Source organism: Lactuca virosa, chromosome 9 (genome assembly GCF_052849685.1).
Source record: "Lactuca virosa cultivar CGN04683 chromosome 9, Lactuca_virosa_CGN04683_v6, whole genome shotgun sequence".
NCBI classification, from domain to species: domain Eukaryota; kingdom Viridiplantae; phylum Streptophyta; class Magnoliopsida; order Asterales; family Asteraceae; genus Lactuca; species Lactuca virosa.
Genome location: NC_136434.1, coordinates 146,772,978 through 146,789,347, shown reverse-complemented (window position 1 = coordinate 146,789,347; position 16,370 = coordinate 146,772,978). Strand labels below are relative to the sequence as shown.

The following is a 16,370-nucleotide window of genomic DNA, read 5'->3' as shown; positions in this document are numbered from 1 at the left end:
TTACCAGATGTTTGGATTAACATCTCCAAAGCTCTTGCATCTCGCATCAATGCATAAATCAAATTCCATGATATATTCTCTATCTCTGTTGGGGATGGGATCTCCACAATGTTCTGGAAAGATATCTGATTGGGTTCTACTAGACTTCAAGACAAATTTGCTAATCTCTTTGCCCTCGAATCAAATAAATCTTGCTCGCTAGAAGAAAGATGTCCACCTGGAGGTAATTCATGGTCCTGGTCATCCACACCCATCAGTCACGATGCCGTTTCTGAACTTACAGCCCTTAACTCGCTAATTGCTGATGTTTATCTTAGCAATCTTCCAGACAAACTCCGTTTCTCCATCTCGCATGACGGGCAGTTCTCAGTAAATCTAATGAAACACTTCTTGGACTCCAAATTCCAGCCCTACATTGGCCCAACGATCAAATGGATCAAAACGGTTCCCCTTAAAGTCTCAAGTTTTATATGGCGTGCAAAGCTCGGTGGTATACCCGTGGCGGACAAACTCCTTCGCAGAGGTATTCATCTACCCTCTCATCTTTGTCCCCTTTGCAACACTTCCATGGAAACCATCGATCACCTGATGGTTGAATGCAATTTCGCCACTCTCTGTCGGTTTTGGATCTTCAAATGGTGCAACATAGCCGCTCCAAGGATGTATAATGTTGTGGATCTCCTTGACTTTGCAGCTAGATGGGCAAACTGTCCCAAAAAGAAACTTAGGTTCATAACAATTGTCTATTGTCTAATATGGAACATCTGGAAAACTCGCAACAACAAGGTGTTTAACAACTTACTCTCATCCCCCTCGATGGTGACCGATAACATCATCTCCTTATCATTCTCTTGGATTAAGCATAGGAGTAAATTAGAAGATTGTAATTGGTTGAACTGGAGTATATCTCCTCTTTAGTCTGATTGTTTTTTGTTCCTTGTTTGCCCTCGTTTTAGTTTCTTGCTAATTCGAGGTGCCTCTATATTAATATATTTATCGTTTCAAAAAAAAGCTATGAAAACACAACACTAGAAGTTCTTACAATAATAAAGATAATTAGAAATGAAATTCAAGGTAAAATTGATTTAAAAACAAAAAAAAAAAAAAAAAAAAAAGACATTTTAGTCATTTTTCAAAAAGCATTCATAAATCATTCATTATATTATAATTTATTAATTTATATTTTGTAACGGGTCTTTAGAAATTATCAAAAACATAGTATCTTATATTATTAACTAATTATTACTTTAACATCTTATCCCCAAATCAAACCCACCTAAAATATTATATTAGAGAGTTTATTAAATAATTGAGAATTAATTTATCGAGTTTCTACTTTCTACTATATATTGTTTTCACCGGTTTGCTGACTGTTTTTGACAACTGGTAAATACTTCAAGGTGCCTTTTGTCATTCATCAAAACTTACTTTTACAACATGCTCAGTATTTATACAACACGTTCTTCTCTTCTTGTTACTGTTTCAAGAACAGACGCCAATAGACTCGCTCTCTCCTCTTCAATTTTCTCATATATATGCCCAAACGTTTCACCAATTTTTTTTGAATTGAAATTATATAGACGTATTAGTTCTTTCAGAAGGAGTTAATTCAATACTTATTAGCTAATCAAGCGAGAGAAGAGGAGAAAAAACACTAATATTTTTTCTCCATTTTCTTCTTGCTTGAAAATTTCTGGTTTTCAGGGTTTATAAAATGGTAACGGTGGAGAAGTTCTGCAACGTCATTCATGATCTGAAGCCGGTGTTGCTGATGGTGACTGTTCAGACGACGTTTGCCGGAGTTAATGTTCTTTACAAACTGGCGGCTAATGATGGCATGAATCTTCCTATTCTTGTCGCCTATCGATTTATCTTCTCCACTGCATTCATTGTTCCACTTGCACTTGTGGTTGAAAGGTTCGGATTCTTTCTTTTGATTGGTTATATATATATATACGTAAGAATAAGAAAAACAGAATTTTTAATGATATATCGTAGAAACATCATGCATTTTGTTCGATGTTCTTGCATACCCACGAACGAAATCCATTTTTTTTTTTTTGCAGAAACATCTAAATTAAACTAATTTGTTTTACATGTATACAATGATCAGATTTCTTATAGAATATATTTATTTGTGTAATTAAAAGAAAATTGAAGGCTAATATGTAGAAAATTAAAAGGGATAAATTCGAGAAAAAGATTGAGAAAATGTGGTTGAAAAGCTTTTTGTTTTACTGATTTTGGTATTAAAGTGTCTCTTTTGAAATGAGACCAATGAGCTATAGAAAATGGAAATTTATTAAATAATTTAATTAAAAATCTCAAAAGAGAATTAATGAAATTGTAATGCTTAATATTAGAGTAAGTTATGACTTTTTTTTTTTGTCCTGAGTATAGATGAGTTTTATAAATTTTGACTCAAAAAACTTTATGTTTTTTTTTATTTGAGGTTATCCGAACATTTTTTTGTTTTTGTTTCTGATTATTTTTGGTTCATAGATATGCTACTTTATGAAAATACAATAGTCATTTATTTATTTTACTTGGAACAAAATTTAAAGAGGTTATAACAACTTCAATTAAAGAGCAAAATTATAAGATAAAAGCTTTTCGGCTCAAAATTGAAAAAAATGAGTTATTATAACACTTAAAAATATAATTTATTCTTAATATTATTCAGATAAACAATTCATGAAATTTGTCCTTCTAATTAAGGTGGTGATATTTCTTACAGGAACAAAAGGCCAAAATTGACATGGATGATACTCTTGCAAGCCTTTTGTTGTGGTCTATTTGGGTATGTATTATTATTAGCTTTATTTTTAAATTTATGTTTTTTTTTCTACATATCTATTTTTTATTTTGAATATTAATAATTTAATTTTTAGAGGATTAATATAAAGAATTAGTTATGAGGTAGCTGAGGTGTTAGCTGTAGCATAGAGATATGTGAATGTGACCTTCATTAATCTCTCCCAAATACCGATAGACATTTCTACTTTTACGTGACAAAAAAGGAAATGCTTAGATTTAATTTAATCCTTAATCATTTAATTTATATTCTAAAGTACACGTTTTTTATATATACAAATAAAATGCATAAGCTATATTTGGACTGCGGAAATAACTAGGAATCATTGTATCCAAAAATAGTAAAAGGGTTACGTGAAGTTTTTGAAAAGCTTTATATTATAACTTTTTGGTTCAAATTTGTTTTATTTTTAGAATGTTTTCTTTCACTATGTACTTTTTATTCTTGTAGTCGTCTTTTTTTGTGGTAAAAAACAAAACTACAAGTTTTTATTTAATTTGCAGTGGCTCGCTGGCACAAAATTTCTACATAAAAGCGTTATCTTTGACATCAGCCACATTCGCAGCGGCTACCACCAATCTTATCCCCGCCATTACCTTCGTACTTGCGGTTTGTTTTAGGTAAAAAAAAACTTTTATATAATATCTTTCATTGTATAAAGTTTAGATTATATAAATTATGGAGAGTTTATTTTCAGATATAAAGACAAAAATAGCCATATTGAGGAACTGCTTCCAACAAGATAGTTATTTTATTCAAAAAAAAAATCCCAAAAGAATTACCAGTTTTGTAATGGGCCATCACTATATGCTTAAAACTATGTTTTTTTATATTAAAAATAAAAATAATTCGATAATATGACATTGTTTTTTCTATATACGACGAAATTGTTTATATTACTAAAAATGGACAATTTAGTTAAAAAAACAATCTATTTTTGAGGTTATTTTTGTTGTGAAGATTTTCAAAAACCATTTTCGTGGCAAAAATAGAATTCTGGATGCAAAAATGAAGTGTTTTGTGGAGGGAGATTTTTCGAAACAAAATTGGTGTAAAAATTAAGGAAATTTTTTGAAAGCAGCTTTAAAATAAGGGACTTCTCAAATTGGTGGATAGTTGTGAAACATAAAAAAATTTAGGCCTTTTTATGAAAACCTATTAATAATGTTATATTTGCTCTTTTTCTTTTCTTTTATTAAATATTAAATATTAGTTTTTGTTTAGATAGTGTTAGTTTTCTTTTTTCAATAATATAGAACCACTAAAAATGCAATAAATATAGTCATTAATATGTTATAAATTGCTGTGATTTTCAGGATGGAAAGGTTGGGTTGGAAGAGTAGCCCTGGTGCAGCTAAAGTCCTAGGGACTGTATGTGGGGTTGGTGGGGCCATGTTGTTGACTTTTTATAAGGGCATTGACCTTCACCTATGGAAGACCAACGTTGACCTTTTTCATGGTAAACAACATGGACTAGGTGGTCAACATTCAAGCCATGATAGGGTTTTAGGCTCTTTATTGGCCATGGGTAGTTGCATCAGTTATTCCATCTGGTTAATCATTCAGGTCTGTTTATATTAATGAAGAGATTATCATAAAAATAATGACTAAAATAAGTAAACTTACTATTGCAAAATTGATGATCATCATTTGGCAAAAGAATAATAAAAAGTTATCACTTCATTAAACGGACCTTAATAATGAAATAGTTTTAATAAAATTACTTATCAACAAGTATATAACCAACTGTTTTGTATAGGCATGATTGTTTTACATAATATTTTTATTAAAAAAAAGCAAAGAAAATATTATGTAATAATGGTTAAAACTAATATTTTTCATGTTTGTTGTTATGCTATCAGACAAATTTGGTCAAAAAATATCCTTGCCCTTATTCAGTCACAGCCCTCACATCGTCATTGGGTGCTGTACAAGCAGTCGGGTTTGGGTTATGCACCGAAAGACATTGGGGTGATTGGAAGCTTGGTTGGAACATTAGACTTCTAACAGTGGCTTATACGGTATGTATTTTAACATCGCATACAATTAATTAAATTTTTTGCTATTTGTGAAGTTTTTGTTGTCCATTTCCTAACACATCAAAACATATTTTGATAGGGTATGTTGGCATCTGGTTTAATGTTCACATTTATTGCATGTTGTGTGCAAATGAGAGGTCCGTTATTTGTGTCGGCTTTTAATCCTTTAATGCTTGTACTTGTGGCTATCGCTGGATCTTTAGTCTTGAATGAGAGCCTACACTTGGGAAGGTATGTTATATTCTTTAGTCTTTATCTTTATATTGTTTTCAAGTGCATGGAAGAATTAATTTCATGTTCTTTATAAGAATATTTAGAAGGTGTCACTTCATTTATTGCAGTGTCTTGGGTGCGATATTGATAATCGTTGGACTCTATGCTGTATTGTGGGGTAAAGGTAAAGAAGTGAAGAAGGTGGCTCAACTGTGTCCAGTAAGAGAATCTAGCGTAGGAAGTTATAATGGTGCTATTAATGGTGAATCACAACGTTCAAGCTTTGAGGTTATTTGTGATAGTGATTCAAAACACTCAAGTGTCCGAAGTGGCAATAGTGAATCTAGACGTATTGAGGTTGTTGTGACTTCATCAGGTTGACAAAGTTCTTATAAAAACGAGTGATCAGGTTGTTGTATCATAAAGACGAGGGATATGGGAGCTTTAAGATTTTTTTTTAAATGATGATAAAAAAAATAGAAAAGGGAAACAAATAGAAAAAATTAGATCAGGGTTTTGCTTTGAATTATGTAGGGTAGGTGCTAGTGATAGAGGTTAAACTCAGAGTTGTTCATCTGTTGTTGTTTTAGAAGGATTTACCTATTTTATTGTTATATATTCCCATTCATTTGGTTTATATATGTTATCATTTGTGTTTAGTTAAATTTAACTATGCTCTAATGTCAATCGGGTATAGTTAGAGTACTGGAGCCATTTCATTCATGCTTGGAGTACTGGAGCCATTTAATAGGTATAATTAGAGTACTGGAGCCATTTCTTTCATGCTTGGAGTCTTGCTTCTTATCTTCATCATTGAGTTATAAACATTATTAATGGTGGATCCCATGTCTAAATACAAACAGCCAATCCTAGTCTCAACCGCCGGATGCTGAAGAGGCAGATCCTAATCCGGGATATAATGTACAACATACAAACAATAAAAATAAAAGAAAATAAAAAAAATATTTTATTTTATAATCAAATAATTAATTAAAGTAATTAATTAGAAGGGTTTGGTTACTTAAAGTGTTTGACTTAAAAATATTTTAAAAAGCCCACCGTAGTATAAATATGTAAAGGGATAAGAGTTACCAACAAAAATTAATTATAAGAACATATAATTAAAAGCCTCCTCTAGCCAAAATTGATGGCCTCCTCAAGTGGTCGATTACTTCAACAAGCAATCGGAGGAATAACATCTTTGATCCTAAGTTGGTGGTCTACAAACATTCTAGATTTGTTATGTGCATACTAATAGTTTTGATACAAAAAATAAAAATAGACCCTTAAATAAGTCTCCTCTAGCCAAAGTTATGTTTGGATGTTTTTGTTGTTTTCATTCAAAATTGTAACGCTTTGGTTGGACGATTTATGCTTAAATAAGCCGCCCCATCCTTTAGGTGGTGGCCGACGGCTGTGTCAGCATTCATTAAACTGTGACGGAACATGACAACAACATTTTTTTTTATATTTAATAGAAAATTTTGTACATACCCCCAATTACAGTGTGTACCTCCTTATATGAGTATAATAGTATTTGTGTACCCTATGATGTAATGATTTATGTGAATGAGATGGGTACATATAGTAGCACCCTAGATGTTGTTTATTTTTATTTTGTTTACGAAACGAATTAAAAACATAAAACTGAGCTTTAAATTAAATAGTTTATTTGAAAGTTTTAAATCTAAAATATTTATAAAAGTTATTAAAATTTGTTTTAACTAAAACATGTTGAAAAATATATTCATATGAACTAAAGTAGGGATAAACATAGTCGGGTACCCGCCTTAATTCTCTAGAACCGGAACTGGTGGTTTGTGGAATGTTGGAACCGGAATCGAAACCGGTTATATCGGTTCTTTAAATTTCGGAACCACTCCCGAAACTGGCGGGTACCGGTTCCGATACGGGTACCCGGCTTCATAGTTTGTTATAGTTTTTTCAAATTACAATGTAGAGAAATTAGGCTCGGTCAATGTTATATTATAAAAACTAAGGTTTGGACCATCCACACGATGCTGCGGAAGCCCGATATATTGAAAAATACAACTCGACATGGATAAGGTTTGTGAGAGAAATTTTGAGACAACTTTCAACATAGTTACTTTCAACCATAACCTAAAATTACAAACTACAATGTTATATCCTACCACAATGATGCTGATTTATGAAGTTTTATGGTGATTATCCTGAACCAAAATGTTTTGATAATATAAAATCAAGCAAGAAACAACTGTAATTACATTCAAACGTTTGTTAATCTTTTATCATCTTCAAGAAATAAGAACATAAGCAGAGTGCTGAAAAAATTAGAGGTCTCAAGTAATCCTTTGCAAAGTGGAGCACAAAAGTATAAAAATGAAGTTTTTATCTTAACAATTATGTATGGAGGAGGCGGACAAAAATAAAATTTGAAAGTATATCATATTTGGTACAATACTACAAATAACAATTAATAAAAATTAATATTACCACCTCCATGGTAATGATTCCCCCTACATCAGCAGATCAACCAACCGACATAGCCAAGGCCTTTAGCACCGTCTCTCTCAACGATCCGTTAGATGCTACATGGTATATGGACACCTGTGCTACCTCTCACTTGGCGTCAGACTTAGGTAAACTTACTTCCCTTGGAAATAAGAATTATACTAATTGTGTACTTGTTAGCAATGGTTCATCTATTCTTGTCACTAACACTGGTCACACTATAATCTCGTCCAAACACCATCCCCTTCAATTACACAAAGTCCTTGTTACTCCCTATATAATCAAAAACCTCATATTTGTCCGTCAGTTCACTACTGATAATAATGTTACTATTGAATTTGACAATTTTGGTTTTTCAGTGAAGGACTTCCTAACCCGTTAGGCACCCCTTAGATCTGACAGCTCGGGTGATCTCTATCCTATGTCCTCCAAGCCGAGTCAATGTGTTGCTTTCATTTCATTGAGTCTTACTTTGTGGCATCAACGTCTTAGTCTCCCCAATCATCACATGATAAAAAAATTAATTTCTAGAAATTTTCTTTTACGTAATAAACCTAAGTCTTCTTTTTCTTGTGAATTGTGTCGGCGTGGAAAACATGTTCGTTTACCTTTCTCTAATTCTCGTGCTATTGTTTATGATCATTTGAAAATAATTCATTCAGATTTGTGGACATCTCCCATTGTGAGTGTTAGTGACATTAATTATTATGTGTTGTTTCTTGATCACTATTCTCATTTTCTTTGGGTATACCCTTTAAGATATGAAAATGAAGTGTTTGATAAATTTATACATTTTCGTGCTTATGTTCAAACCCAATTCAACAACAAAATTAAATCCTTTCAATGTGACTGTAACGTCCCAAAATTTATAACCAAAAATTTCATTTATGTATTAATAAAACCATCAACCAAAACATGTTTATAGAAATCATAAAGGAAATCAGGGTATGTCAACAGTCATCCAAAAATACATTAGAGTCAAATAGAGTGGAAAATCAAGGTGTGTATGATGCGGTCATCCCGAGCTCTTGCCATTCGCACAGGAAGTACCTGAAACATAAACTAAAAGTTCTAAGCACAAAGCTTAGTGAGTTTCCCTAACATACCCCATTCCATACATACAATGGGCCTTGCCTGGCATCCATCGGTCCCCACCCGACATCGAGCCTCGCTCGGTACAGATCTGATCGTAACATGTGATGGGCCCCACCCATCACACTCATTAGGCCCCGCCCGACATACATACAGACACATAGAACACATGTAAGAGTCACGCAAACAACTAGAATGCTATTAACAATAATCTATGGGCCGATATTGGTGCATTCGACCCGCTAAACACTGTGAGGAGACTCACCTCAACCAACTGATGAACCGACACACACTTACAGGCTGCTGCTATGATGTCTCCTCAACTGAACACATACAAACTAGGTCAAATGAATAATCAGGGTGATAACCACAACAAAAGGCCTGAATCATAATCCCTCTCATAAAGGGTAAAAGACCACTTTTCCCTTCCTATCCTAGGCCCAAAAAGCCATGGCCCAAGCCCAATCGACTTCAGGCCCAAAAAGGCTTTTTGGTGAGTATGCCCCACATACCACCAGTTACACCCCGCGTACCACCAGTTACGCCCAGCGTACTAGATTGCGTCAAAAGTGTCGGGAACCTAGACGCGTACGCTCCAGTTAGCCAAATGTCATTAAGCACGTAATGCTTTAAGTCCAAATGTCCAAATTAAAGATCCAGATCTTGGGGAATGTATTAAACGATAAAGCTACTAACTTGATTCCTTTGCGTGGCTTAAAGAGACACAAACCCAAGATTTGGCATTCTACTTCCATCGAATGATCATTAACCCATGCATGGTTGAATTACAACCACCAAGATGCAAACTTTATGAACTAGGAACCTCAGAAACATCAAAAGGGACAACTTAAATCTTATGGAGTATCATTTACTTACTAGAACTCATTCATGGGACCAAAATGTACTCAACACTCAACTAGCTCTAGATCTAAGCATAAAATAGCCAATGTCACACCCCCAAACCGGAACGGCAGAAACGTTCGGGGGCGGAGGACGTCATGTACAGTATCATAACAATTGCATAATAGTAAAACAAGCAACAACATCCATTGTATATAAAATTTAGTTAATACACGTGTGTTCTTAGAGTTGAATGTATGACACCCAAATGTAAAGCAATATAAAAGAGAGTCTTGAGTAGGCTCCAGCTTCTCAAAAACCTGTGTGAGTGTACATGTTTACTGGTTCCCTGAGAATACAAGTTATTGTTGGGGGTCAGAAATGACATCGACCAAGTCCTCGCACGATGGCCTGGAGTGCCGCAATAGAATGCCTGGTCCTGGAGGGCTGAATGCGCTATATGGGTAAGGTTGCGCCCTTTCTAACACCAATTGGTTTTAGATCAACCGGTAGCGCTGATGCTCAACAAGTGGTATCAGAGCCAGTGGTGAGGGTTCTATTCTCTCAGGGAGCAATTTCTGAGGGGGGATTGTTGGGGGTCAAATTTGACATCGACCAAGTCCTCGCACGATGGCCTGGAGTGCCGCAATAGAATGCCTGGTCCTGGAGGGCTGAATGCGCTATATGGGTAAGGTTGCCCCCTTTCTAACACCAATTGGTTTTAGATCAACCGGTAGCGCTGATGCTCAACAATTATTTTGAAAAGAGAGTATCAACATTTAAGTTGGTGAGTTCATAAGCATTTAGTATGTGAAGTTTGTATTTGTTCCATGAAAACGTTAGTATGTTCCCCAGAAAATCCCATCTAAGACCAAAATGTTTGTATGTTGTAGTACTCTGAAATAGTGTGGGTGTGTGTTTTCCATAAATATATGTTTTCTTTGATAGAAAATAGTGTACTGCACTTGTATGAACTCTATAGTGTAATAGTTTTGGAAAATAATGATAGGTAGTCCTATTACTTAAAATAAAACCACTGAAGTAATGTTTGTTTCGTAAACCGAATTGTTTAGTTAATGCTTAATGTGAATGAGATTATAACCATGCTAAATTGACTAGTATCCTACACGAAGTTCTTCAGACGTCGAAAAAGTTATGACATTAGTCACCCGTAGACCTGTCGGTCCCAACTGTAGCTAACAGCCAAGGTACGGGATTGCCAGTCTCGTATAGATCTATACACAAATTCACGCTCTCCCTCCAGGAGACTATGGTTATAAAACATGACTTAGTAAGAACCTTACTAAGTACCCTGAAGTAGTATCTCACATTCTAGTATTAACTCGTTTACGTATAGTTTGTATATGTTTTCTTGTTCTTGTAAATGAATAACGTATTTGTAAATGAAAAGTAATTTGTACTTATGTATTGATTCATTTAATGTATTATTGAACTAGATAATAGTGTGAATGGATCTCAAAACTACACCTATTGTAGTTTCCAAATGTTATGTTTGTACTGAAATGATTGAAAATGTTATTGAAATAGGTTTAATACTCATATACATACTTGGCATGTATAATTAAGGTTTAACTGACAGTCGGACAAGTGATCCTACCCTAAGCCCACAACCAAACAAGGAAAAGGAGTCAAGGCAAGAGCAATAGTTCTAAGTCTGTAAAATCCTAATTATACATAAAGATATATATATATATATATATATATATATATATATATATATATATATATATGTGTGTGCGTGTGTGTGTGTGTGTGTGAAACATCCCAAAAATACAGTCCAAAAATTTCGTTTTAAATCAGTAATAAAACCGTAGTCATCATATATCGCATAAAAATCATAAACAATGTATCTCAAAATATTATAACAACTGTCAAGTATATATCAGAGTATAAACATCCCAGGTTGAACAAATGGTGTGTGCACTACAATCTTCCCGAGCTCCTCTTTTGAAAACTCGGTACCTGAAACCAAAACTGAAAACTGTAAGCACGAAGCTTAGTGAGTCTCCCCAAACTACCACGTACCATACAATAACACATATAGCACATACTGGGCCTTGCCCACTGCATCGAGCCCCGCCCGGCATCGGACTGAAGTCCGGACTAACTTGGGCCTCGCCCACTGCATCGGGCCCCGCCCGGCATCGGACCGAAGTCCGGAATATACTGAACATAACAAAAACATAAACATATAACATAATCACATATACTGCATCGGACTTGCCGGCATCGGACTGAAGTCCGGAACATATACCACATAACATAAACATGCATGAATCACAAAGACATCAAGCATACATAACTACTTCTCGGGACCACCCCGGCATCGGACCGAAGTCCGGAAACATATAAACTGCATCGGCCTATCCCCGGCATCGGGCTTACCCTGGCATACTACAACTACATAAACAGGTCGACATTGGTGCCTTAGACCCGTTCCTACTGGAGGAAAACTCACCTCACACTGCTGAAGTCCCGCTGATAAAACCCTAGCTGTTGGATGACAGATTCCTGAATCTGTCAACATCAAAATAACACCCAATTAATAATTGGGTTCTAACACATATCCATAAGTCCATGCTTGGGGTAAAAGACTACTTTACCCCTAACTTTGCTTGACTCAAGCCCAAGGCCCAATCCAAAGGCCCAAAAGTCTAATAATGGACCAAGGCCCAACTATGGCCCAATTTTCCAAATTGGGCCCAAACCTCTACATGGTCTTGCCTTAAGGCCCAATCATTTATTCTTGTTCCAACTCTTGGCATTCTAAGGGCCCAATACCATATAACCATCAAGGTCCAAACTATGGCCCTTCTATGGCCCAATTTTCTAAATTGAGCCCAAACCCTCATATGGGCCTTACCCTAAAGCCCATCTAAATATTCTAGTCCATATAATCATTCTTGGATGGCCCATTATTGGCCTAATTACCAAAACCCAATAGAAAGGCCCAACTTAAGGCCCAAGTGAAATTAGGGTTTCATATAAAATGACGATTAGGGTTAAGTGTTTCTCACTTAATCCATTAAGGACTTAATCCATTAAGTCCTTTACTCTACTAGATAAATGATATGGAATAATTTGGGCTTAATACACAATCCAATCCCAATGGCCCAAAGGTGGGTCCCAATAAGTCCAAGGCCCAAATGCTCACAATTAGGGTTTTCTAAACCCTAATTAGGGTTTCCACCCAAACATGGCCCAATAGGCCCAAAATTAATCTTTAAGCCCATTAGGGTTTTGCTAGTGGGGCACCACCCACTACCACCTCGGGTAGTGGTGGTCAATGGCGGCTCACGGCGGCGGCCACCACCTTACGATGGTGGTTATGGTTCTTTTCATTGCTCTTTAGCTAATTACAATTACAAGCTTTTAATCCACAAATAAACACACACACACACATAGCCACTCTAGTGGTGGCCGATGGTGGTAGAGGGTGGCAGCCACCACCTCACGCTGGTGGCGGTGGTGGCTTTTCCGGCCAAACAAACCACCACAACCTTATGAAAATCGAGCATAACTGGTCTATTATGATACACACCCATACACAAACTCGTAGAGGTGGCTGATGGTGTCAAGATCCGACAGAAGGCGATAGAAGGAAGGTTACACGGCGGCGGAAAGGTAATGGCCACCATGGTGGGCTGCCATGGTGGTTTCCATGCTTTTCCGGTCAACAGAGAGCATGAACGCGCCCACGAACACGAAATGAACAATGGAAACACTCCCAATCACAACCACTTCACGGTGGCTCATGGTAGTCGGAGGGAAAGGCAATGGAACAGCCTCATTTGTTGGTTGGACAAGCGATGGCGGCGGCTAGTTGCTGAGGGACGAGCTCAGAAGCGAGGGATGGTCGGAACAGCACCGGCAATGGTCGGGTGCGGCTGAGAACGGCGACCAGCATTTGGAAGAAGAAGAGAATGGCGACGGAGATTGCAGTGGCGCTTACAGCTTCGCCGATGGTTCTTGTTATCGTCGACAGCAAGGCACGACAGTGGCAGTCGTTAGCAAGCAGCGGCGGACGACGGGCTACTCCGACTGATCGGAACAGTGAACGAAGGAGGGGGGTGGTGGCGGCCGACTTCACACATGGCGGCTGAACCCTTGAGTTAGGGTTAGGGTTCTCGTATAGATTATATACTCGCTGCTATTCCAACTTATTCCCATGATGGCCATTATGGTCCCTCCTTCTCATTCTTCTTTCAAACTAAGTCCTTGATTTACCCTTTCTACCCTCACTCCTGAAATCCTTTACAATTTAAGTACAAATTTTTACCAAACAACCCTCGGTTCTCAAAATCCTTTCATAACAAGTCCAAGACTTACCAAACACCCCCTGCCTTCTAAAAACATTTACAAATAGATCCCAGAACTTAAACTTATAACCCCCAACCTCGAAATTTATAACTTTTAATCCCCAGAACTAACGCCTTGCTAAATAATTATGGATTTTAGGGCTACTATACACTCATCAATTTATTTATTTATTTATTTAATAAATGGGGTGTTACAACTCTCCCCCACTTAAATTAGATTTCTTCCTCGAAATCATTCTTTACCTTCCTTACACGCCCAACCACTCTAGTAACACGGTCACCATTCTGGGCACACCCTGGCCTTCCCAGGGTAGCCGTGACCAATCTTCATAAGGGCCTAAAATCCACAGGTGAAGGAATTCCTCGCAACAAAATCACCTCTACTCCGTCTGAAATCTGCTATCTTGAGATGGTCTGATTCCCTGACAGACCACTCATACTGAATCATTATCGTTAAATCCAGTCTGCTTATCCCTCAACTGACTACTCAACTTCTCATAACTCAAGGTTCCCACTATATAACAAGATCCCAAACCCAATTATCCCTGCAGATCACTTATACTTGGACAAGGCTCAGATAATCCCACCGTGTGTGACTTAGCATAACCCAAGCTATCTGTGACTCTAACCATACATGAAATTCCAAAATGCCATTACCGCTTGAGACACTGAAACTGTCTGAAGCATTGAACTTCCTGGAACACTTAACTGTCTGAAACAGTATATTGCGCCCTGGCTGTCTTCCAAAATCTACCGAGACCTCCCTAGTCTCCACTCGTTCGCCAATCATCTGAAGTACCGGGTCCCGGCCCGGTTGCGAAGCCAAAAGACTCCCACATAGTCGCCTCACACGACTTTCGAACGAAATCCTTGTCTGGAACTAGCTGCCACTAGTTATTATGACACTATAGCTCTAACAACCTTCTGATCTAACCGATCGGGTCCATGCATCGAATCTTGACGTCGACAATCCAAGGCTAAAAGTGATTGCTACCCGACCAATGGTAGCCTAATATCACAAACGACCTTAAACGGTCCATCGCTTCCCTGATCCAATGACTGCAGTGACGTTCCTACAGTCTTATCACTGGCTTAACCAGATCTAATCCCCCTGGGGAAATCCATAAACCAATCTGTGGATTTCCATATCCTCCATGCTGCACTCGAACTGGTGGGCACCACTGTTCCTTCCGCGTTCTAACAACACGCTCATGCTATCTACTAACCGAGTGAGTGTTACGGCTACACCCGCCGACTTACAACACTCTAGCACTATCTACCAACCTTGTGAATGTTACGGCTATACCCGTAAACTTACAACACTCTAACAATATCTGGCTGCTAGTGAATGCTACGGCTACACCCACAGACTTACAACACTCTAACACTATCTGGCTGCTAGTGAATGCTACGGCTACACCCGCAGACTTACAACACTCTAACAATATCTGGCTGCTGGTGAATGCTACGGCTACACCTGCAAACTTACAACACTCTAACACTATCTGGCTGCTAGTGAATGCTACGACTACACCCGCAAACTTACAACACTCTAAGGTGTTGTTTGTTTTTTCTGAGGCAAAATGTCTGCAGTCTGCGGACCACATCTGTAGACCTCTGCAGTAGAAGATGTGGATCAAACGTCTGCTGTCTGAAAAAAGAAGACTGTTTATTTTTTTAACATCTGCGGGCTACTAAAATAAACTGAAATCTAAATAAACTGATTTTTTTTAAACTTCAAAGTGTTTTTTTTAATATTTTTATGACTTTGTTATAAATAATTAACAAATCTATATCAACTTTTATGTATTATTGTATAAAAAATAAAAATAAAAATGGTATGAATTAACGTATATATTTGATAAAAACCAACAACTTTGGTTGCAAAGTTATAACTAAACATTATAATTAAGGATCAAAGAATTTGATACATAAATGGATAGAAATAAACTTCGCTTTTTTCAAGTAAATCCATTAAAAACGTAGCATAAATATTTTCTCAAGAAATTGACGATAGTGTATTAAATAATGTTTTACAAAATTTAGCAAAAAAATATAAGAATATATTATGATTTTTTTTCGTATTTATATAAACAACTTCAACGACTATTATTATAATAAATCTTTATTTATAAATTTGTCAAAAATATCATGTTTGTATCGTCGAACGTTTTTTTTTTAAGTTTTGTAATTTTTTTTTCAAATTGTTTATCATTAATAAAGTTGGAAAAAATACAAATTAAAAAATAACTTAAAAAAATATAGATATATGTGTTTTTTTAGGCTAGAAGATGTCTGAAGATGTTAGAAGACTTTGGTCCACATCTGCGCCAAGAAGAGGGCGCGCAGACATTTTTAGGTCTGCAGTCTTCAAAAAAACAAACAGTCTGCGAAGGCTAATGTCTGCGCGGCGCAGACAGAAGAGGCCACGCAGATCTGCAGATAAAAAACAAACACCACCTAACACTATCTGACTGCTAGTGAATGCTACGGCTACACCCGCAGACTTACAACACTTTCTCACACTATCTCAGTTGC

General features: G+C 36.5%; 1 protein-coding gene across 1 annotated transcript; it reads left to right on the top strand.

The window, feature by feature from the left end:
* The first annotated feature begins 1,495 nt into the window (after positions 1 to 1,495).
* Positions 1,496 to 5,662, top strand: LOC145138307 (WAT1-related protein At1g25270-like). Its single transcript, XM_079072409.1, has 7 exons — positions 1,496 to 1,917; positions 2,738 to 2,800; positions 3,319 to 3,435; positions 4,132 to 4,381; positions 4,678 to 4,836; positions 4,934 to 5,085; positions 5,196 to 5,662. The coding sequence occupies exons 1-7, from the start codon at positions 1,715 to 1,717 to the stop codon at positions 5,446 to 5,448; spliced, it is 1,197 nt and encodes a 398-aa protein (XP_078928535.1). The 5' UTR covers positions 1,496 to 1,714; the 3' UTR covers positions 5,449 to 5,662.
* The last annotated feature ends 10,708 nt before the right edge of the window (positions 5,663 to 16,370 follow it).

Excerpts from the sequence above, each read along its gene's own strand:
- LOC145138307 (XM_079072409.1), top strand. The coding sequence starts at position 1,715 with ATGGTAACGGTGGAGAAGTTCTGCAACGTCATTCATGATCTGAAGCCG. Across the intron at positions 1,918-2,737 it reads CTTGCACTTGTGGTTGAAAG|GAACAAAAGGCCAAAATTGA; the intron begins GTTCGGATTCTT and ends TATTTCTTACAG. Across the intron at positions 4,837-4,933 it reads TTCTAACAGTGGCTTATACG|GGTATGTTGGCATCTGGTTT; the intron begins GTATGTATTTTA and ends ATATTTTGATAG.